The sequence below is a fragment of the Palaemon carinicauda genome, chromosome 8, assembly GCF_036898095.1.
Source record: "Palaemon carinicauda isolate YSFRI2023 chromosome 8, ASM3689809v2, whole genome shotgun sequence".
Lineage (NCBI taxonomy): Eukaryota > Metazoa > Arthropoda > Malacostraca > Decapoda > Palaemonidae > Palaemon > Palaemon carinicauda.
The window spans coordinates 134,770,898-134,795,534 of NC_090732.1; the positions used below are offsets into that span (position 1 = coordinate 134,770,898).

Sequence of the window (24,637 nt, forward strand, 5' to 3'; positions counted from 1 at the left end):
AATGTGTATGAAATTGGTCAGAAAATCCTATAAAACAATTTTAAACCATTTACTGTACTAAAATAAAACAATTTTAAACCATTTTCTGTACTGTAGTGAACATACCTTTGAGCAGCGGTTCGATGGCATACAGGGATGGATGTGGAGAGGATGGAAGGGGGAGGTTACTGCTTGGAAGGAGAGTCCCCTTCCATGATGTGGCGGGGGTAGTTCTCCTTCAGGAGTTGTTTCTCTCTCCAATGAAAGGGTGGGCAGATCTATTTCAGGGGTTTCTTCTCTTCTTTGTCTCTTCTTTGGAGGAGAAACAGGCTTTGATGTAGCAGCTTTCTTTTCTTTTGTGAAAAACTGGTCTATTGTTAATTGTTTCTTCCTCCTCTGCAGTATTCTTCGAAAATGATACATGACACTATCATTAAACATATGCACTGCCCGGTTTGCTACTGCAATTTCTGGGTGGTATTTTTCAGCAAAAGCCTGCACATCTGCCCACTTGGAACAAATTTCATTGATGAGAGAACTTGGAACATCCTCCCTTACCTCATCCTCTTCTGAAGATTCCTGCTCCACAATCAGATCCTGCTGCTGTTGTTGTTGCAGGTGCAACAATTCCTCCACAGTCAACTCGGTAGAATGGCTTTCTACAAGCTCATCAATATCATCCTTGTCGACCTCAAGCCCCAAACTCCTGCCCATGACAACAATTTCCTCAACGACATCAGTGTCATCAGAAATTACAGGGGTAGCAGTGCTTGGACCCGCCTCTGGTTGGAAACCTTCAAACTCCCTCTCTGTGACACATGATGGCCACAGCTTACGCCAGGCAGAGTTCAATGTCCTATAGGTCACACCTCGCCAAGCTTGGTCAATCATGTTAACAGAGTTGAGGATGCTGAAGTGTTCCTTCCAGAATTCCTTTAGGGTCAACTTCGTGTCACTGGTCACTTCAAAACACTTTCTGAAAAGGGCCTTGGTATAGAGTTTTTTGAAGTTTGAAATGACCTGTTGGTCCATGGGCTGGAGTATGGGAGTAGTATTGGGGGGCAAGAATTTGATTTTGATAAAGCTGTATTCTTCTTTCAAGTCATCCTCGAGACCTGGAGGATGTGCAGGAGCATTGTCCATAACCAGAAGACATTTCATTGGCAAGCTCTTTTCAATGAGGTAAGCCTTAACCTGGGGGGCAAACACTTCGTTTATCCACTCAGTAAAGAATTGTCTTGTGACCCAAGATTTAGTGTTCGAGCGCCACATAACTGGTAGTGCACTTTTACAAATATTATTTCGTTTGAACACCCGGGGGTTGTCCGAGTGGTACACTAACAAGGGTTTGATCTTGCAATCGCCACTTGCATTTGCACACAGCAACAATGTTAGCCTATCTTTCATTGGCTTGTGACCTGGCATCTTCGTCTCGTCCTTGGTAATGTACGTATTGGCTGGCATTTTCTTCCAAAATAACCCAGTCTCATCACAATTAAAGACTTGTTGTGCGATCAAATTTTGTTCATTTATGTACCGATCGAATTCCCCCACGTATTTATCGGCTGCAATTTGATCCGAACTAGCTGCCTCCCCATGCCTAGTAACACGATGAATACCTGTTCTATTACGAAACTTTTCAAACCAACCCCTGCTCGCTTTAAATGTAAATGAATCACTTTCACTGGTACTCGGACTTTTCTTCACTAATTCTTCATAGATATGCAACGCTTTTTCACAAATGAACGCTTCACTAACACTTTCCCCGGCCAACTGTTTTTCTTTAATAAATATTAAAAGCAACTTTTCCATCTCCTCAATCACTTGTGGCCTTTGCTTAGTTACCGCCGTAACTCCCGTTGCAACATTCGCCTTCTTAATCATTTCTTTATGCTTTAAAAAGTAGAAATGGTCGACTTCGCCATTCCGTATTCTACCGCTAAATCGGACACTCGTACACCATTCTCATATTTCGCTATAATTTCCTTCTTCAACTCGATCGTTGTTCGCACTGTTTTCCTCTTCTCCTTCCCCTTAACACTCATTACTTTCTTGGGACTCATTATGAAAGCTAAAAAAGCAATTAAAAGCACTGAAAATCACTAAATCACAACGAATGCTGATCGCGCGTTGTCTGAGTGACGCTCTCGAGAGAACTGATGCTTCCCGAACAAGCGAGAGTGGCCGAGATGGCGCGATCATCACAAAGCCCATGCGGTCGTCACGTGTTCGGCTGGTCGAGTACCGAATTTTTGGTCGAGCACCGCAGCAAAAATTTCTCGAAAATTTTGGTCGAACTCCGAATTGTTCGAGTATAGAGTCGTTCGACTACCGAGGTATCACTGTATCTATATCCGTTAGATATTCAACATTTTCTTCTCTCATTTCTGTTTCATTATTCTCATTCGCAATTCTTGGCGTGAACTCACTCTTATATTTTTCTGCTAATATGTTGCATATTTCCTTTTTTTCATTCGTTAGCCGTCCTTCAATTCTTAGAGGGCCTATTTCTATTCTCCTTTTATTCATCTTTTTTGCATAGGAGTAAAGTACTTTGGGGTTTCTTTTTATATTTTGAAGTGTCCTTTCTTCTAAGTCCCTTTTTTCATTTTCTTTCGACTGTATAATCTCTTGTTCTGCATTTTCTATCTTACATTTTATTTCCCTCATTTTCCACACATTTTTTTCTTTTGCAAGATTTTTCTTCCACTTTTTAATTTTCTGAAATAAGATCCTTCTGTCTCTTGGTATGCACGTCTTTTGTTTATTGTTTTTTTTTCGGTACATATTTTTCAACAATTTTCTCCAGTATTTTGTACAGTATATCCGTATTTACCTGTATATTATCACTTGTAAATACATTTTTCCATTCTTTATTCAGTTCTTCATTTATTTCTGACCATTTTATATTCTTACTGTAAAAGTTATATTTTCCATATCCTTCCCAAAGTTTTGTGCTTTTATTAATTCTGTGATCACTTGCTTTGGAATGAACTATCAATTCTATGACATTGTGGTCTGAAATTCCCGTGTTATACACTATTATTTCTTTAACATAATTCACCTCATTCACAAATACTAGGTCTAGGACATTTTCCTTTCTTGTTGGAATGTGGTTTATTTGTTGCATATTATGTTCTAATAGCATATCTTGAAGCTTTTTAAATTGCCTCTTATCTTCTGCGCTACTATTACTATCTTTTTTATATGTATACATACAACCACTTTCTTCTATCCGTTCTTTCCAATCCACGAAAGGAAAGTTAAAATCTCCGGATAGGAGTATATTCCAGTCTTTATGGTTTCTACATATATCATCTATTTTTTTCTATTATTATGTCAAACTCCTTAGTGTTTGGGGGGTCTGTAAACTACAATATTCATTAGTTTTTCAAATTCAAATTCTACCGCAATCAATTCACATTCTGTGTTGCTGTATTTTTCACATACTTTTCCTTGATTTATGTCTCTTCCATATATTGCGGTTCCCCCTTGATTCCTATTTTTTCTGTCTGATCTATAAGTTTGGAAACCCTTTATCTGGTCATCACTGCCAGTTTCTTGGGAATACCATGTTTCACTTATATTTAATATATCTATTTTTTCAATTTGGGTTAGTTCTTCTAAGAACTCTATTTTCCTTTTAGAGTTACTCGTGACTAAACCCTGTGCATTCATTACGATTATGGTTTGTGTTTCATCCCCATTATTTAATATTGGTAATAATATGGATTCTCCCATGCTTCCTTCCTGTTCTGATATGATGTTCTTTTCTTCATTTCCCGGAATTCTGCCATTAAAAAATCCAACTTTTCTATTATATTTGCTCTTTCGCCTTCATATTTATTTGTATGTGTATACCTGCAACTGTCCCCATATCTGCACCAACCCCTGGCATTATAGATGCATTCTTTGTAGTTGGGCTCTAAATGTGCAGGTTTGGGTTGAAAGGCCTCATATCTTCGGGCTCTTGGTTCAAAGCGCGGTGTATACACGGCCTGCTTTTTTGTTTCTTTTTTTGTTTCTTTTTTGCTTTCATTTTTCTTTTCAGTTTGCTGAGTTTTCTTACTTTCATTCATGGTTGCAGGATGCATATATCGACATTTTTTGTTGTAAATGCATCCTTTTCCGGCTTTTAGGTTTTTGCATATTTTTGGATGGAGATCTCTGCATTCGTCTCCATATCCGTCTAAATACGCACATTTACCATATATTTCATAATTATGGCATATCTTTGGATGCTTGTAGTAGCATCTTTCGCCAAATCTGCAATTCCCTCTTTTCAGCATATTGCAGACTATATCCTTCTTTTCTATTTTTTCTTGTTCTTGCTCTTCCCTAAAATTATGTAGGTCCGGGGTAGAGTCTCTTGGGTCTATTATTTGTTTCCATCTGGTAATTTATTTCTTCATAAGTATGTTGTTGGATGGCATCATAGGTTATATCAATGATTTCTTCTGCATCCTTACACATATCCTGTTCATTGTTCTCTTCTTCTTTTTCTTCTTCTTCTTCTTCTTCTTCTTCTTCTTCTTCTTCTTTTTCTTCTTCTTCTTCTTCTGTTTCTTCTTCTTCCTCTTCTTTATCTTCAACTATTTGCAGATTATATTTTCTATCCAGACTAAGCATATTGAGCAGAATACCTTTGTGTCTTTATTTTTTATTTTTTGCTGTATTTCAGCACATGTGGGGTGTGTTGGGACATGACAGGCATCACATTTTCTAATCAATTGTTGAGGATTATTAATGGAATACCATATCTTACATGTATTACACCATTTTGGCATTCTTTTTCCCATTGCATCAATCAGCATATTCACCATATTGGACTTCTTATTGTTCTTTGATGGAATGTGTTGATTGATGTAGACTTTCTTTATAAGTCTCTTTAACACTTGGATTTTCTTTGGAATTTCTTCTATTATTTTGCTGATGTTTTCCGCAGATTTGCTCCAGTTTATTGGATCATATTGTTTCAATATGTCTGCGAATATTTTTCCGTCACATTGGTTGACGTTACTAGTGACCTCTGTTATCAGACGGTCGAGCTCCTGTTTCGCCAACTCATGGAATTTATTTTTGCTGAGTCCAGCGATGTCTCTCCAAGTCTTGCCCGTGTTGTACATAGCCATCTTGATTAGATTTTTAGTAATTCACAAGATAACTATTCTATGCCGACGTTTTATCCCACTTCTCCGACCTCAAACTAATCACACACAGAGAGAGAGAGAGAGAGAGAGAGAGAGAGAGAGAGAGAGAGAGAGAGAGAGAGAGAGAGAGAGAGAGAGAGAGAGAGAGGGGGGGGGGGGGGGGGGGGTCATCATTTGCTTTGTTTCATCTAATTTGAAAGGGTACAACTTCCCCAACCCAACTTGGATGCATCTGTCTGGATATCAGGAGAGCGACCAAATGGACCGAAATAAAGAGAGAACCAACAGTGAGGTCCTTGTTCTGAGAATCCTTGTATAGTGAAGGGGTAATGGGGAATGTCTGTCACAAACCCCTTTTCAACCTGCTCTCCTCCAAACACAATTAAGGTCATTCAACCAGGTTATTAGAACTTTGTCGATGATGGAAGCAAACTGGAGCTGGCCCAGGACCTATTCCAGTTTCTGTCTGAATGAAGGTTTCTGAAGAAAATACTTGCCCATGGATAGGATCCTTGTCTGAGAGGCCTTACAAAGGCCCAGAGTGGATTTTGATATATTCCAATGAAGGCCTAGCCATGTGGTGACCTTCCCCATAACTAGACTTTATTTTGGCAAATTTATTAGTAAGTCTGGCTTTTGAAGAACTTGAAGGACATAATTGGTGAATATAAGGCACAATTCTGTTGTCCTTGCTCTGACCAGCCAATTGTCAACAAAAGCAACAAACAGAATTTCAGGAGGTTGAGCAGTGACTGTACTAATTTTGTGTAAGTCATGGAGCTCTATTGAGGCAGAATATCATTAAAGATACTCCTCGAATTATGATTGGGTTCTGTTTAAAAAAACTCCTTTGTAAGCAGAAAATACTGTATTGTAAACTGAAACCCTATTTTAACCTAAGATTAGCCTAACTGTTAAAAGTCAAGCCTGGCCTAGCTAAATTCTCAATGAACAGTGATCAGTAATAATCTGCCCATAATGTTTCAAAGAAGACATTTTACAGGGAAGCCTCAGGTGAACCCTTGTTGACCTTGGAAATTACCCAGTTGTATCATGAAATTAATTTATACTAATTATAGGTTTCTTTTTATTTAATGTTTACCAATCAAGCTGATATCAATTGTAGTAAGAAAATAAGAAAATCAGGGAATTTTAAGAGAAAAAAATCATTACAAGAACAGTAACTTGGTGAGTGGCAATTTTTTTCATATATATATATATATATATATATGAATCATTTATATTTTTATTACTGTCATGTTAGGCTGAAGAGATGATCAGAAGGGTACGTAAGACCTTCAAAGACAGTCTTCAGTCTTTGGACTGGATGGACAACAAGACTCGCAAAAGCTGCACTGGACAAAGCAACATCTATCACAGAGATGATTGGTCAGTATTGATGGTGGTTCTTGATTATACAATTTCAAATATTATGTTCATATTTGTATTTGCATATTGATTAAGGATTTTATTTAGATTATACAGTATAAATATGTATGCTTCCGTTGATTATTGAACCATGCAGTTGGCTTCATGCATATCAGTTCACATCACATCAAGCTAATGAGACATCTGGCAACTCAACGAAGCAGCTACGAACTGATACAAATGCATTTATTGTTCCCATAACTTCAAGATTATTGGTTTTTGTATTTTAACTGTAGGATACATTATCCACAAGGTGGTATTGATACTTAATAAACATTCCTATGTCATTTTGTGGATTTTTTTTGTCTCAGGGATATTACCAGCTACATTATAAAGTTGTCACATATCTCTTTAGCTTCCTGTCATTTGTAAAAAAAAAAAAAAAAAAAAAAAAAAATCATGATTACAACCATACCTTGTACCCTAATATAATGGGATCTTACAAGGCATAAAACCAAGTCTCTTCTTTTGTAGGATTCCCTGACTATATCCTTGATCCAGGACAGCTAGACAGAAAGTTTAAGGACTTGAAAATTGTTGAAAATGAGTTTTTTGATAATAATGTTCGTGTAAGCATGTTTAACTTCAGGGAGAACCACAAACGTCTATTTAAACCTGTCAACAAGACTCGTTGGGATATGTCCCCACCAACAGTTAATGCTTATTATACACCAACAAGGTAAGTTTATTTGACAGCTTATTTACTCCCTCTCGTGTATATTTAGTGTTATCTTCCTGAGCTACATTCCCTACATTTGTTGTTTTCCTGCCAGTTTAGCTCAGTAGCTTAAGAACGATGATACCTATGAATTTAAGATTTCCTAAGAAAAATTCTATCCCTATAGATATTGATAATATTACTCTACTTATATTGCATCAAAGATTAAAAATGTAGGTCAGTACAATGGAAGATGATAGTAAATAGTTGAAAGATACGTATCATAATTTTATAGGTCTTGGCTTGAGAATTTTCCATATTACTGGATTTGGCATATTTCTCATAAATGATCTACAGGATTGGTATTCACCAATTTTTATGAAATTTTTAAGATCTCTTCATAAAAGTATAATTTATATTACCATATCTTTTCCAGAAATGAAATTGTGTTCCCAGCTGGAATACTTCAAGCCCCTTTCTTTCACCAAAACAATTCCAAATCCTTAAACTATGGTGCAGTCGGTGTAGTAATGGGCCATGAACTGGCCCATGCTTTTGATGACCAAGGTAAGATAAAAAAAAGTTTCAATTCCACAGATTTATGGTCTCAGGAAAATATTTTATATTGCTATTTTTATTGTTTAATCTTTGTCTTTTTTATGCTTTTAATTTCTCATCAAATTCATTCTATTTATTTGCCTTTGTCCTTGGTAAAGCCTTTTTTGCTTCTTTCTTTATAGTTTTCCAAGCCATTTTATTTTCCTCTTATATATTCTCTTTTTTCCTTATGATATTTTCCTCCATAATATAGTTCCACTCCCAGCTTCTCTTATTTTTTGGGTTATCCTCAACCAGAGGCCTTTCCTTAAATTATTCTGCGAATCTAAGGATCATCATGCTGTTTTACTAATATTAACATAATAACAACCAGCTCTCTCTCTCTCTCTCTCTCTCTCTCTCTCTCTCTCTCTCTGTATCTTTGGCTGTGCTATGTTCTTCCCCTGCCTAAGTCTTTATTATTATTATTATTATTATTATTATTATTAGCTAAGTTACAACTAGGCCCTAGAGCTCCAGCAGGGAAAATAGTTTGGTGAGGAAAGGAAATAAGAAAACGGATAAAATAGTATGTCTGAGTGTACTCTTAAGCAAGATAAAGAATAACATGACATATATATTTCATTCAAACACTTTCCCTTTTTAAATCTACCAAATTTTTCACTTCTATTAGATGGCTTCCTGTACATATGAAATGTGTTTAGGTTTGCTCATATCAAAGGTTACTGCAAAATCTACTATTAGTTTTCCTTTGCTCATTTCTCCCATACTGTGCCCTCCACGAATCCTTATAATGATATAAAGATTGAATCCAATCTGGCAATATATATCATTTCCAATGAAAACTCTTTCTTCCAACTCTGCTAATGTCATACTTTCATCCATCTCTCCAGAATCCTACTCGCAGTGCATACTCTCTCATTAGGCCACAGTCAAAACGTGGCCACCAAAGCACAATTTTGTTTTTTGTATTGTACAGCTTTTCCATATCGCCCCTCTAAATGTTCTTTCATTTCTTTGGTAAAGGTTACTCCTACTCCATTTCCTGATTATTTTGAAACTTAATGGGAAATGTCTTCACGTCTAATAATCACATCCAAAGGATGACAGAACAAGAAATCTTCCTTAAAATCTTCACCATTAGCATATTGTATAAACCCTACTTGGGCACAAGTAACCATGTCAGTTGACTCCTCAAGCTGGATTACAAATATTCATAAAGAGGCCTCTTTAATTTAGTAATCTTATTTTTTTTTATATCGTCAGATGTATCTTCTATTCGATGAACAGCATCATTCATGAGATGTACTTAAGTGACATTCTGTTTAGAATAACATCCAATAACACAGCAAGAGCCAGTTATTAATTTCCCAGAAAAGCTGTGATTTTTTTATTTTGTGAAATTTTCAATGATACCACATAGGATACATGGAACCCAGCTTCATTTTGTTGCCTAAACTATCCCAAACAATCAAAACTTACTGTATTCGATAGAATCTTTTCCTTAATTGAAGAAGGCAGTATTCTTATTTTTATAGTTTAGATCTCTCTCTCTCTCTCTCTCTCTCTCTCTCTGTCTCTCTCATATATATATATATATATGTATATATATATATAAATATATGTATATATATATATAAATATATATATATATATATATATGTGTGTATATATATATATATATACATACATACATACATACATATATATATATATATTATATTATATATATACAGTATATATATATATATATACAGTATATATATATATATATATACATATATATATATATATATACATACATACATACATATATATATATATATACAGTATATATATATATATATATATACATATATATATATATATATATACAGTATATATATATATATATAATACATATATATATATATATATATATACATATATATATATATATATACATACATAAATACATACATATACATATATATGATTATTTTTATGTTTTTGTCAGCTATCCAAGTACTCATGAACACCTTCCAATGTGATTCTTTTCTTTTGATAGAGAATCTGAGTTCGGTTGATATAGATTTTATATCCAAATCAAATAACTCAAAACTCTAGATCCCCTATCGTTAAGTGTGCATTTCCCATATTCGGGGTTGGGGTTTTTTACAATTGATAGTCACTTGCTTTAACTTTACACAAATAGTTTCAATTATGGTTAGTGTCGTAGGAAGTAAACTCTTATATTCTATTAGAGATTTACCGTAGTGCTGATAAGTTTTGTTTTTACAGTTTCATGTTATCTCATTTAGTTTTCCATTTCAGGTCGAAAGTATGACAAAAATGGTAACTTGAACCCATGGTGGGAGCGGGAAACAGCAGAAAAGTTCACCAATCTTACCCAGTGTATGGTTGACCAGTACTCTCATTATAAGTTAGATGGTGAAACTATTAATGGGAAACTCACTTTAGGTAAGTGCAAGCAATTTTTTCAATGTCTTTACACTCAGCTAAAACTAGATGTCATCACATCATGTACTCTGCAAGATTGACCAAATGATAAGGCTTTTTCATGTTTGTAAAGAGTCACTAGATTCACTTAGTTTTCCTCCAATTTGGCAGTTATAAACTGTGTGATCCCCAAGGACTTTACCTATTATAAGTTGATTGGCCTATATCAAATATTTTATTTACTGTATATTCATGACAGACCCTCTCAAGCAGGCTTTTGGTGTGGATTTGGATTTGGGCATATTTCACAAGATCACTCTTCATTGTTTTACAGCAGCCATCTTCACTGTCTCTTACTTTCTGGTCTCTTGATAGTACGCTTTATTTCTTGGTTGAATTACATAATGAGCTTATTATCCTAAAACAGCTCTAGATCTTCTCTTTCTGGCCAAGAAGGATAAGCCCTTACATCAATGAGAACTTCTATATTTCAGCCTTTTATCCTCCGTGTGATTAACCTCTGTCTAGTATCTACCCTGCAATCCTATTTGCATTGATATGGGTCTTCAGAAGGTAGTGTATTTAAAAAAAAAAAAAAAAAAGACAAACCTCATTTTACTAGAGCTGAATGTTTTTATGACCACCCTCATTAAGAAGCCGACTTTCTCTTAATTATAAAAAAGAATTGCATATTAACTCTTTTTGCAAATATGTAGTTTCAAGATGTCCAGAGCTTTATGAGTTGGTTTGGGCATAGGGTATTTATTAGAAACTACTTTAAACTAATCCAAGTGATTCAACATGCTTGCATGTTCTCAGCTCAATTGGGACACTTGGAGGGGATAGTTTGCTTGAGGGGACGGATCCTTAACCGGGTCTCTTAGGAGACATGCCGTAATAGACTTCTAGCCTCTTCTCCATGGTTTCCCTCTCTTATGGAGAGTAGGTTGACTTATTAGATTTTTCCATTCATGCAATGTAAGTATGAACTACAGTAATACCTCAGGATATGAAAATAATTAGTTCAAGAGTGGCTTTCATAACATGATTTTTTCATATTATTAGCCTCAATTTACCTGTAAATCGTCTAATTCGTTCCAACCCTTGCGAAAACACCTCATTAAATTTTGTAATAAAGGTTAAACTATAATGAAATAGAGCCAAATACATTTGAATTATTCAGTATACCTAACCTAACCATTAATACCTGTAAATGAAGTAAATATTAGAACATAATGCAATAATAAATGAAAAATAATACAAAATTGTGGAACTTTACCTTTCAAGTGAGGCGATGTCCAAAAGCGAAAATGGCGGCAGAGGAGAGCAAATAGCAGAAAACATTAGCAAATGGCGGAAAATATTGAGACAACTTCACGAAACACATTTACAAATGGCAGAATAAGTAATTTTTTTCTTTTTGCCTTTTTTTTCTTTTTTTTTTTATTTTCACTTGACGTTTTGTGCTTTCTAAATTTCATCAATTTCATCTTCACTTCCACTTCTCCTTTTATTCGGATCACTTAGACCATCACCTTGGCTTACTAATGGCCTCTTTGAAAAATAACAATCCAATGAAACATGTTTCTGTCTACTTTTTAAAAGGATTCAGGCAAATCCATTAAACTGCACAAGAAGACGACCTGTGTGAACCTTTTCTGGGTGTTTCTTTTCTATGAAATCTGCCAATTTATGATATCAAGATAGCATCTCCCTAGTTTCTGCCATTGCCTCCAACTCCTTTAGTTCATCCATTGTAAGTTCCTCACGGTACTCCTCAAGAAGCTCATTAATGTCATCCTCATCCATGACCAGCCCCATGGACCTCCTGAGTGAAACGATTTCCTCAACTTCAGGTTGCAGAACAGGTTCAGGATCGCCAATGATTTCGGCTTCACCTTCAGCTTGGCCTACGTCAAATCCCTCGAAGTCTTGTGCGGAGACCCCCTGCCAAGATTGATCGATAAATCTGAGGCATATCACAATATTGAAATGCTCTTTCCAAAATTCACAAAGGGTGAGGTTTGTGCTGCCAATGCTTTCGAAACATCTTTATAGAGCTTCTTGAAATTCAAAATCACTTCCTGGTCCAAGGGGTGAAGGAGAGGGGAGGTGTTAGGTGGAAGGTAGAGAACATTGATAAAGGAATATTCTAGGAGGATATCATCCTCGAGGCCAGGAGGGTGAACACGGGCATTGACCAACACCACATGACCTAAAGCTTCTCCTAAGCACTTTGTGGGACTTGGGTGCATGAGGACTCGCCAAATGGTACATCAATAGGGGCTTAACCTTACAATCTCTTTTGTCATTAGCACAGAGTGCAAGAGTAAGCCTGTCCTTCATAGGCTTATGCCTGGGCAGTTTCTTCTTTTCCTCCATGTTATAGGTGCGATGAGGTATCTTTTCCCTATAAAGTCCACTTTCGTCACAGTAGAAGACTTGCTGGGGAATGTACCCTTCATGGTGATTTAACTCGTCAAATTTCTTAACAAAGGCCGCTTTCGTGTCCAAGCTGGCAGCCTCCCCATGCCGCACCACCAAATGAACGCCAGTCAATCTCCTGAATTTTTCAAAGCACCTGCATGAAGCCTTGAACTCTGAGGGTGCCTGCTGCGATGTCCCATCATCTGTTTCGTCTTCGACCTGAGCATGCACGAGATCACGGAAAATGGCACTGGCCTTGTGGCAGATTACGGTTTCGGTATTTTTGTCTCCAGCAATTTCCTTGTCCTTAATCAAGAGGGAAAGAAGTCTTTCCATCTCATCATGGACATGGCTCCTCTTACTTGAAAAAACAGTCACGCCCTTAGATGTTGCTTTTTTGATGGCTTCCGTCTGCTTAAGGATGGTCCCTATTGGCAATGGGTTTAGGCCATACTGTACTGCTTAGCAAAAACACTCAACCTCATGCCACCTACTTCTTAATTATCTCCAGCTTTGTCTCCATAGAAAGCATCCTCTTCTTTCCTTGAACATCTGCAACATTCTTGGGGTCCATGGCTATAGAATTATAGGTTAAATAAAGCAACACGAAAACTATAAGTACAAAATCGAAATCACCAACATGAATTCAGTCTGAATGATAGCGAATGCCAAAATGGAATGGTGTATGATGAGAAAGATGTGAACCAATAGGAGAGCAGGATCTTATGATGGTAACTAGCATCAGGGTAGGGAGATAACCAATGGAGGAGCAGGACGATGGTGGTGAGTTTAAAGTTTGTGCGGCGCGTGAATTTTTAAATTTTAAGCGTCCAGATGAATGTCACTTCGTATCCTGAGTATTTTTTCGTGATATGAGGCGAAAAAATCTTCGTATGTCGTTTCATATACAGTAATGAGTTTTTCATATACAGAAACTTTCATATCTAGAGGTTTCACTATTTTTTTGCTTGGTGTTTTTTTATTATACAGTACTGTAATTCTAGCTTTTTATGATCTGTTACAAGTTCTTAGGGAACACACAGTTCCTTACCCCTAAAAAGGGATTTTGACAAATGAAAATCCTGTTCTTGTGTAGGTACAGTGAAGTAAGGTGAGAGATAACTGATGCCTATTCTCATCAGAAAAACATGGCTTCCAGTGGTAGAAAATGCCCCAGTGGCATTGCTGTCTTCCGAGCAATTAATAGTGCTGTGCTCACTGATGATGTTTTGTCTGTTAACAGAGGAGGTAATTTGATGGCTTCTAAAGAGCGTTAACCTGTGGGTCTCCCTTATACACACTAACCTTGTACTTATATGTTGACACTGGCTTTAGAGCAGGGAAGACAATATTTTTTAGGTATAGTCTGTTGTACAAGATTCCTTTGGATCAAAGAGCACCTCTCCAAAGATAGGTTTTCCTTTTTCAAACCTACTTTTAAGCATGAAACCTTCCCTTGATGAGTACTAGTAAGTATTTCGGAACATTTTTTTTTTATTCACCTAAGGTCACAAGTCATTAAATTTTATGAAAAATTTTTGTATACATCTGTTATATATATTATATACATATGAATATACACACATATATGTTGAGGATAATAGGGAGGCAGATGTAATTGCTGTTGGAGGTGTTGAGGTGCTGGTGATGGGAGATGAGAATGAGAGAGAGATTACAAGAGAGGAAGTGAGTAGAGCACTAGATGAAACGAGAGTAGGAAAAGCATCTGGTATGGATGGCGTGAGAGCTGAGATATTGAAGGAAAGGGGTGTGACTGTACTTGAATGGTTGGTGAGATTGTTTAATATGTGTTTTGTGTTGTCAATGGTACCTGTAGATTGGGTTTGTGCGTGTATTGTACCACTATATAAGGGCAAGGGAGATGTGCACGAGTGTTGTAATTCAAGGGGTATTAGATTGTAGAGTGTAGTTGGAAAAGTTTATGGTGGAGTACTGATTAATAGGATTAAGGATAAAACAGAGAATGCAATCTTAGAAGTACAGGGTGGTTTTAGAAGAGGTAGGGGTTGTATGAATCAGATTTTTACAGTTAGGCAGATATGCGAGAAATATTTAGTAAAAGGTAAGGAGGTTTATGATGCATTTATAGATCTGGAGAAAGCCTATGATAGAGTTGATAGAGAAGCAATGTGAATGTGATGAGGTTATATGGACTTGGTGGAAGGTTGTTGCAAGCAGTGAAAAGTTTCTACAAAGGTAGTAAAGCATGTGTTAGGATAGGAAATGAAGTGACCGATTGGTTTCCGGTGAGAGTGGGACTGAGACAGGGATTTGTGATGTCACCGTTGTTGTTTAACTTGTTAACTTGTATGTTGATGGAGTGGTGAGAGAGGTGAATGCTCGAGTGCTTGGACGAGGATTGAAACTGGTAGACGAAAATGACCATGAATGGGAGGTAAATCAGTTGTTGTTTGCAGATGATACTGTACTGGTTGCAGACGCGGAAGAGAAACTTGGCTGATTAGTGACAGAATTTGGAAGGGTGTGTGAGAGAAGGAAGTTGAGAGTTAATGTGGGTAAAAGTAAGGTTATGAGATGTACGGGAAGGGAAGGTGGTAAGAGGTTGAATGTCATGTTGAATGGAGAGTTACTTGAGGAGGTGGATCAGTTTAAGTACTTGGAGTCTGTTGTTGCAGAAAATGGTAGAGTGGAAGCAGATGTACGTCAGAGAGTGAATAAAGGATGCAAAGTGTGGGGAACAGGTAAGGGAGTAGTAAAAAATAGAGGGTTGGGCCTGAACGTAAAGAGAGTTCTGTATGAGAAAGTGATTTTACCAACTGTGATGTATGGATCGGAGTTGTGGGGAATAAAAGTGACGGAGAGACAGAAGTTGAATGTGTTTGAGATGAAGTGTCTAAGGAGTATGGATGGTATATCTCGATTAGATAGGGTTAGAAACGAAGTAGTGAGGGTGAGAACGGGTGTAGGAAATGAGTTAGCAGCTAGAGTGGATATGAATGTGTTGAGGTGGTTTGGCCATGTTGAGAAAATGGAAAATGGTTGTCTGTTAAAGAAGGTGATGAATGCAAGAGTTGATGGGAGAAGTACAAGAGGAAGGCCAAGGTTTGGGTGGATGGATGGAGTGAAGGAAGCTCTGGGTGATAGGAGGATACATGTGAGAGATGCAAGAGAGCGTGCTAGAAATAGGAATGAATGGCGAGCGATTGTGACGCACTTCCGGTAGGCCCTACTGCTTCCTCCGGTGCCTTAGATGACCGCGGAGGTAGCAGCAGTAGGGAATTCAGCATTATGAAGCTTCATTTGTGGTGGATAATGGGGGAGGGTAGGCTGTGGCACCCTAGCAGTACCAGCTGAACTCGGTTGAGTCCCTTGTCAGGCTGGGAGGAACGTAGAGAGGAGAGGTCCCCTTTTTTGTTTCATTTGGTTGATGTCGGCTACCCCCCAAAGTTGGGGGAAGTGTCTTGGTATATGTATGTATGTATGTATAATAGATAGATAGATAGATATATACACACATATATATATAACGGATTTTGAGCGAAGCGAAAAATCTATTTTTGGGTGAGATAGCCATGTCGTCCTGATGGAAGTTCCTATAGGGTAGCTTCCTAGGGTATATTACAACTACGGCGATATTCCCAGAGAATTTACCTTAAGGTACCAGAATTCTAACTCCTGGAGCGAGTATCCCTCGTGAAAGGGATATCGCGACATATCAGAGGACGTATTCTAGACACGTCACATGGCAATCTACGACCTGAACAGAGATTCGTCTCGTAGGAGGGAGATTGACGAGATACGAATTCGGGAAAGAAAAAGGGGAGCCGCTCCCAAGGCTTCCCTATCCCCCGATTCGTATGCGTGCCTGGCGCCAATCCTGGCGCCATCTGTATTCCTTGTAGCGTACACGAGGTGCTACAGATACTGTATGTAGGGAGGGGTCCTACAGCCCTTTCTTAGAAAGGCAAGGGCGGGTCCATCAGGACGACATGGCTATCTCACCCAAAAATAGATTTTTCGCTTCGCTCAAAATCCGTTTTTTGGGCTCAAGCCATGTCGTCCTGATGGAAGTGTACCAGAGCATTACTGTATCTGTGGATTCTCAGAACGTGCCGTACTCCCCGGAGATATTTATTCCCGGTCGACTAGACCTAGAGACCTAAGATGTTACCGTTATACATCTTTTCAACTAACTATAAACTATGTTAGAGCTTCCTGCCCCCTACAGGGAAGAGTCCTACTAGACTCTGGAAAGTCTCGAAGAGTACATATATCTATGTATGAATACCAGGCAAGCTAATATAGTGGTCTCGCCCTATATTAAGTAAAGCATAGTTTGTATAGAACCACTGCGTCAATATATTGACCAGTAATCCGCACAATACTTGTATTGGACAAAGGTTTATATCCGCATAGGAAGAAACTAATAAAACCGCCCTCGTCCCTTTATGGGACGGAGTCCTCCCATTAGGGGACTTACATAAACCAATGCAACATAGCTTGCAAAACAGAACAATTCTATCAGAATTATCCCAGATAAGATACATAGAATTAAAATGCTCAATTATACCAATAAATTGACACAGGTGAAAGAGACGCAAGGTTCTCAAGAACAAGTTTATTGACAGATAATAAACAGACAGGTTAACAACAAATATATATATTTATATAAAAGAGGGTAACCCAAAACTTTAAGCATAAGTATGATAGTAAACAGAACTTGTTTATCTGAAAGAAAAACCATTAAACACCACTTTAATGAGATACCAAGGTATCAAGTCATAAAAAATCTGTATTACAAATCAATCACATTAGCGTTAGAAACGCTTGGCACACATGTCTGAACTTATGCAAGGTTCACCTTTGAAAGAAGGAACAGTCTATATGGGCACTTGGTGCCCTTATTTAGTTTGTAGTACAGTATGTACCTACACACTCACCCTGGACTTAATCGTCCCAATTAAGACCACTGTTCCTCGCAGAGTTAAACAGTAGGGTTAACTACACGACCCACTGCTACCACAGATCTCTTAAGTTCCTCTACTTGCTTCGCATAGTGGCGAAAGAACACCCTGGAAGACTTCCAGCCCGTGTATGAACGGAGATGTTCAAAATCCATACAATTAAAGAAATTTAGGGATGAGGCAACTTTCCTCGGATCGTGACCTGCGGGTGTACTGTCAGGATCCGCTCTGCGAATAAAATATGTCATTTTCGCTCTGAGTTGATTCAGAGATAAATTTGAGCCTGATGTTTCTCCCCTGAATAGTTGACCACCCTTGAAGTCTGAAGTTCTACGAAGATAGACCTTTAGGCATTCTACTGGACATAGAGATGCATCTTCTTTCAGAGGGCAGATTCTCCAGGGACCCCACCTGTTGGTGGGTAACTCATTCTTGGCGAGAAACGTAGGATCCGGAAACAGGTTCAGCTCCCCCCCATCCAGGAACTGAACACGACCTGCCTCTCTCGAGAGGGCTACGATCTCACTAACCCTGGCCCCGGACGCGAGTGCAAATAGGAAAATAACTTTTTGCGTCAAATCCTTTAACGCACATTCTTCATTGCTCAACAAGGAGGCGAAATGAAGAACTTTGTCTAAAGACCATGAGATGGGCTTTGGAGGTGCTGAAGGTCTGAGCCTAGCGCAGGCTTTCGGAACTTTATTAAAGATCTCGTTACCTAGGTCGATCTAGAAGGCAAATAAAATGGGTCTCATCAAAGCCGATTTACACACTGAAATCGTGTTAGCTGCCAATCCTTGGCCATGGAGGTGGATGAAGAAAGATAAGCAGAAATCTGTTGAGATCTCCTGCGGATTTTTTGCCTTTACAAAGGCCACCCATTTTCTCCAAGATGACTCATATTGCCTTCTAGTCGATTTGCACTTGTATTCCTCTAGGAAGTCTATGCTGGCTTTCGAAATCCCGAAGCGCTTTCTCACCGCTAGGGCGAGAAAATCATGAGCTGCAGGGTCTGGGTTTTCTGTAATGAAGCGCAGACAGTCGACTTCTGGACTCGCTGGGTCAGAACTGGATGTGGTAGCGGCACGAACTTCATCTGTAGTTCCAACGCCAAGGGGAACCACATACTGTTCGCCCACTTGTGGGCCACTATTGCCGCTACCCCCTTGAAGGATCTCAGTTTGTTGAGGACCCTCAACAGAAGGTTGTGAGGAGGGAACAGATAAATCCTGGACCATCTGTTCCAGTCGAGGGACATTGCGTCCACTGCTTCCGCTAAGGGGTCCTCGTACGGGGACACGTACAGGGGCAACTTCTTGTTGTCTTTCGTCGCAAAGAGGTCTATTTGCAGTTCTGGGACTTGATTCAGAATGAAGGAAAATGATCCTGCGTCTAAGGACCATTCCGACTCTATCGGTGTGAACCTGGATAGAGCGTCCGCTGTCACATTGCGGACTCCTTGAAGGTGAACTGCCGACAGGTACCACTTCTTCTTTTCCGCCAATCGGAAAATGGCTAACATCACTTGGTTGAGAGGTGGTGACCTCGACCCTTGTCGATTCAAGCATCTCACTACCACCTCGCTGTCTGTCACCAATCTTATGTGGATCGAGTGACGCGGGGAGACTTTCTTTAAGGTAAGGAGCACTGCCATAGCTTCTAGAAAGTTTATATGAAAGGTCCTGAATAGCTTGGACCAAGTCCCCTGGACTTTTTTCCGATGAGAGTGACCTCCCCATCCCTCCTTTGAGGCGTCTGAATGAATCGTCATCGACGGGGGAGGTGGCTGAAGAAGAACCGACTTCTTGAGATGTCTGGCTTGGGACCAAGGTCTGAGAAGAGTACGTAGCCGAGGCGGCACTGGTCTTCTCAGGTCTCTTCGCGCGTTTGATGCATACCTTCTCCAAACTCCGGTTGCATCCTTTAGCTGTGCTCTTAGCACTGGGTCTGTCACTGAAGCAAACTGGAGAGAGCCTAGTACCCTCTCCTGTTCGCGTCTTGATATCCTTTCGGAATCTAGAAGTCTCTTGACAGAGCCCGCTATCTCCTTCCTTTTCTTCATTGGGATGGAGAAACTGTGTGACAAAAGGTCCCAGTGGATTCCCAGCCACTGGAACTTTTGGGATGGAGAAAGTCGAGACTTTTTCTTGTTGATCTTGAAGCCTAGGTACTCTAGGAACTGGATCACCTGACTGGAAGCTTGCAAGCATTCGGTCTCGGATGCTGCCCACACCAGCCAGTCGTCCAGGTAGGCTACTACCTGAATTCCCTTTAGGCGTAATTGTTTGAGAGCTGCGCTCACAAGCTTCGTGAAAATCCTTGGGGCTATGTTTAGCCCGAATGGCATGGCTCTGAAGGCGTACAGTTTCCGTTGTAGCCTGAACCCTAGGTAGGGGGAGAGTCGACGGCTGATTGGAATGTGCCAATAGGCGTCTGACAAGTCTATAGAGACTGAGTATGCCCTCTTGGGCAGTAAGGTCCTTATGTGTTGCAGTGTTAGCATCTTGAATTTGCAATTCACTATGAACTTGTTGAGTGGTGACAAGTCCAGAATGACTCTGAGCTTTTCCGAGTCTTTCTTGGGAACACAAAACAGCCTCCCTTGGAATTTGATGGACTTCACCTTTCGGATCACATTTTTCTCCAACAGTTCTTGAACGTACTCCTCCAAAATGGGGGTGGAGTGTTGGAAAAACCGAAGGCATGGGGGTGGAGTGCTGTACCAGCTCCAACCCAGTCCATTCTTGAGTAGGCTTTGGGCCCAGGGATCGAAGGTCCAGCGATCCCAAAATTTCATCAGTCTCCCTCCTACCGGTATCATTTCACTTGGACTGCCGTCCTGAGGTCTTGCCTCCCTGACCACGACAACCTCTGAATCCCCTTCCCCTTGAGGGGCGCCTAGACGAGCCTCTGGCTGCTCCTCTAGGTTTTGCACGAAAGGAAGAAGACTGTCCTTCGAACGTTGGGGCGAATGTGGTTGACTGACCTGGCACAGCCTGGGGTACCCACTGAAAGGCAGTCGGGGTTTGTGCCACCATCTGGGGCACTGGAGGCAAAGGCAATTGCAGTTGCTGTTGCTGTCTATAAGGCTTGGCTGGCCGAAATGGTAGCCTAGTCTTCATATTCTTCCTCTTTGGTTGAGGACCCTCATCCGGGGAAGATTTTCTTTTGATAGCCAGGCCCCACTTCTGGAGAAGATTTCTATTCTCCACGGCGGCCTTATCAACAACCTCTTTGACCACATCGGTAGGGAAAAGGTCTTTTCCCCAAATGTTGGAGGAGATTAACTTCCTTGGCTCGTGTCTCACCGAAGCCCCGGTGAACACGAACTCCCTGCAAGCTCTCCTTGCCTTGACGAAGCTATAAAGGTCCTTCGTCACTGTGGCTAAGTGAGACTTAGCCACTACCATGAACATTTCATGGACCTTGGGGTCACTTGCCATCGTCTCGAGAGTAGTCTGATGAGACATTGAGGCAGCCAGTCTTTCTTTTGTCTCGAACTCTCTTCGTAAAAGAGATTCGGACAGCTTGGGGAGGTCCTCACCGAATTGCCGTCCTGCAATATCAGCCTCCAACTTTCCCACTGAGAATGTCAGATGGACATCCTTCCAGTCTTTGTGGTCCATAGGTAGAGCCAGCGACAAGGGTTTACACTCCTCCAGGGAGGGACAAGGCTTGCCGGCCTCGACTGCCTTTAGGACAGCCGCAAACCCTTTCTGTAAAAAGGGGAAGGCTCTATCAGGAGAGGACACAAACGAAGGGAGCTTCTTGCTCAATGCAGCTACCTTCGAATTCGAGAAGCCCCTCTCTTTCATCGAGGATGAGAGTAGGGCTTGAGCCTTAGCGTGGTCCATAACAATGACCTCCTTCGGCTCTGTCTCCTCCCTTGAAGCTGGTTCTTTTCTCAGCCGGACATAGCAGTCCGGATATGATGCCTTGCTGGGCCAGAATTCTACCTCCTCTAGGGGAACTGAACCCAGCTTATCCGAGATGACGATCTTTCCAGTCGTCATCGGCATGTGCTCAGCATACCTCCATGGGTTAGCATCTGAGCATATGGGAAGGTCTTTCACATTGAGCCTTTTCCGGGGCCCATGTGATTCTGCCAGGGACTGCATACGCAGTTCCATTGCAGCCGCCTTCTCCTGATTCTCCTTCTGCATTTGTTGGATCATTCCAACAATCGAAGAGAGGGCCTGTCCCAGTTCTACTGGGAGGCCAGCCGATGTTGAGGGGATAGGCTCCGGCATCTGAACCGGAGTAGCCGACACCTCGTCGACCTCATCCTCTACGACATCCGGGGTTTGAACTTGATCCTGACCTTCTGCCAGGAGGTCTTCTTCCAAACGTTCGTCCAGGTCAGACATCCTGTCACACAACTGGATGTCTTGCATCGCATCTGCGACTTCCTCGTCCACCTGGACTTGATCTTGAAGGATCTCCTCTTGAGGCTGGGGAATCACTGCCTCAGCTGATGCCTGGGGAAAAAGATACGCCCTCATCTTCTCACTTGGAAGATAAGGGCCAGAGGTGTTCTTCTTGAAGCCCCTTACCCAAGTACGAAGCTTTTCCCTAGCTATATCCCTTGATTCCGCTGTTCTAGGGGAATCAAAAGCCTCAGTAATCAGGTTAGTGCATACAGTACATACCTGAGGGTCCCAATACTGGAGATCATCCTTGGAGACAGCGCATGCTGCGTGTCTCCTACAACACTCATGTCCGCAGAGGTTCTTGCTGCGGACATTGCAGAAAACATTTCCGCACTTCGGAGGGTCCTCCTGTAAAGAGAAGAAATTTCCATGAGTATCAAGTGAACTATGTATCACTGGATATGCATAGTATAGCATAACAATTCATAAATGAAAGACACACACTTGTGTTTCCCTCACAACCCATTGTTGCAGCCTTCCAGATAATAAAATCAAATTGGTTTATCTCTACTAGAGTAACCAATGCAAGGTTTCCAGAGGAAACAGGTGGAGCTCACACCTAGGCAATGATTTTAAAAATCCTGGATAATAGACGGGGAAGAACTCTGCTTCCTGTCTGAGGGCAACAGCAAAGGGCTGTGTAAGAAAACACAATAGTGTTAGAAGATACAGTGCTGTACCTAAACTTTTACTATAGTTTTCTTCTTACTGTATATGCTATACAGAAGAATACTAGTACAGTATAGGAGGATGTGTGCCGGCCTGCCTTTGCCGGCCGGCACACACCACAATTAGCTTTAAAGTATACTACTTAACAGCTATAGGGCGGCAGCCCTCTGGTTCAAATGCCTGTGCCGGCGGCAGCAGCTGCCGGCCAGCAACAGCCAGTGTTGGCCGGCAATGATTGCCGGCCAGCAACTACACAAGGTAGTACCCAGCTGCCGGCCACACTCTTGGTGACCGGCAGACAAGGACTGACATAAGCCGGCCGGCAAAGGTACAAGACCGATGCCAGCCGGCAGCAAAAGAACCAGAAGACTACACCTGCCCGGCTGCCGGCCTCATAGGCCGGCAGCCGGGACAGGTACAGCACTAGAAGAAAATAGAATGGATGCCGGGATAAGAGTGTACACAACCCCCCAAGCCCGGCAACCGAAAGAGTGCATATAAGGAAGGGGAGAAACTTAATTCAGGCTTCCTTGACCAATGCCGTCCGGCTCTGCCGGCAGGCATGGATGAGGGACCAAGAGAGGTCCGGGCAGCACTCGAAAACATAAGACCCTTGCCGTCCAGCATCTCTGCCGGCCGGCAATGGGCTTAGTCAATCCATATCCCAACCTATACTAGGTCCAGAAGTAGAATGACATACGGTACAGTAATACCCCTGCCGGCCAGCTCTGCCGGCCGGCAAGGTACAGTACAGTAATGGCTAGGCCATTACGGAGATAGAGGGGGAAGGGACAAGAGGGTCCTGCCAACCTTGCTTTAGTGACAGATCACCCGCAGCCAAGAACTTTGTCTTAGCCTAAGGGAGATCTTAGGGAAAGGGCCAGCGCAGTAGTATAATACCTGCCAGCTTCCAGAGCACCAAAGCAAGGAAGGCGTTGCTACTCCCAAGGGAAGATTTATCCTCCCCGAGAACAGCAACAGGACTTAGTCTGGTCGATCACACAAGAAGGAATCATAACTACAGAAACCTTCGATAGTGACCTAAGGGAGCTCAGCTCCCTTTGTAAGTGTTAGGTCAGCGAGGGAGACTCTGCCCCAAGCCAAACAACACGGACTCAGACTAAAAACTCTGTTGTTCTGTCCCTCTTTGAACCAGACTCTGCTGGAACAGGAAGGTACAGTAACACCCTAGTATAGTTTTATCGAAAATAAATTCGGAAAAAACCACTTAGGGATAAGCCCAAGGCTTAAACAGAGGGAAAGGGATTGCATACCTTCTCCGAAGAAAAGAAAGCAACCGGGGAGTATAATAAAGTATACTAAGGCTCCATAAGCAATTAGCCTAGGCACCAAGAGAATCGATTACCTAATTCACCGAAACTCTCACGTATACAATCTTGGAAATATTCCACACAGTCTAAAATGTATAAAATATAGCCTAAAGCTTCAATAAAATTTTAATTACACTCGGAAAAACCAAAATCATGCATTAAGTACTAGGACCAAACGACTAGGCTACATGGCCTAGCGTAGGCCAGAATGGCGAATACTTCGCCAAATAATACTAAGCACGAAAGGAAATCCTATGTAAAGCTAAATAGCTAAATTTTATTAAGCAAAACAACCAGGAATGTCACTCTGACTAACTAATTTATACCTAGCGAGTGACAGTGTCCAGGACACCTCTGGTAGGCTACGGCTCTTGTATCAAAGATTAATCCTATTAATCACTCAAAATTTTACCAAGAGCCTACATTTATACATAACAGACACTATACTCAACTTATCCGAGGCCAACGAAGACGAAGAAGCCATGAAAAGCTGAATAAATCCAAGATTTGCGAGAAAAACAGGAAAAAACACCGAGTTGTTAAGCTACGCAAAAAGGAATACAGATGGCGCCAGGATTGGCGCCAGGCACGCATACGAATCGGGGGATAGGGAAGCCTTGGG

General features: G+C 40.7%; 1 protein-coding gene across 1 annotated transcript in view; it reads left to right on the top strand.

Annotated features, from left to right (window-relative positions):
- The window catches only part of LOC137644991 (endothelin-converting enzyme homolog), a 67,750-nt gene that overhangs the window by 21,683 nt on the left and 21,430 nt on the right, over nt 1-24,637 (top strand). Inside the window, 5 exon segments of the mRNA XM_068377858.1 lie at nt 6,394-6,474; nt 6,476-6,518; nt 7,032-7,236; nt 7,652-7,782; nt 10,087-10,233. Of these exon segments, the coding sequence (XP_068233959.1) occupies nt 6,394-6,474; nt 6,476-6,518; nt 7,032-7,236; nt 7,652-7,782; nt 10,087-10,233 (607 nt within the window).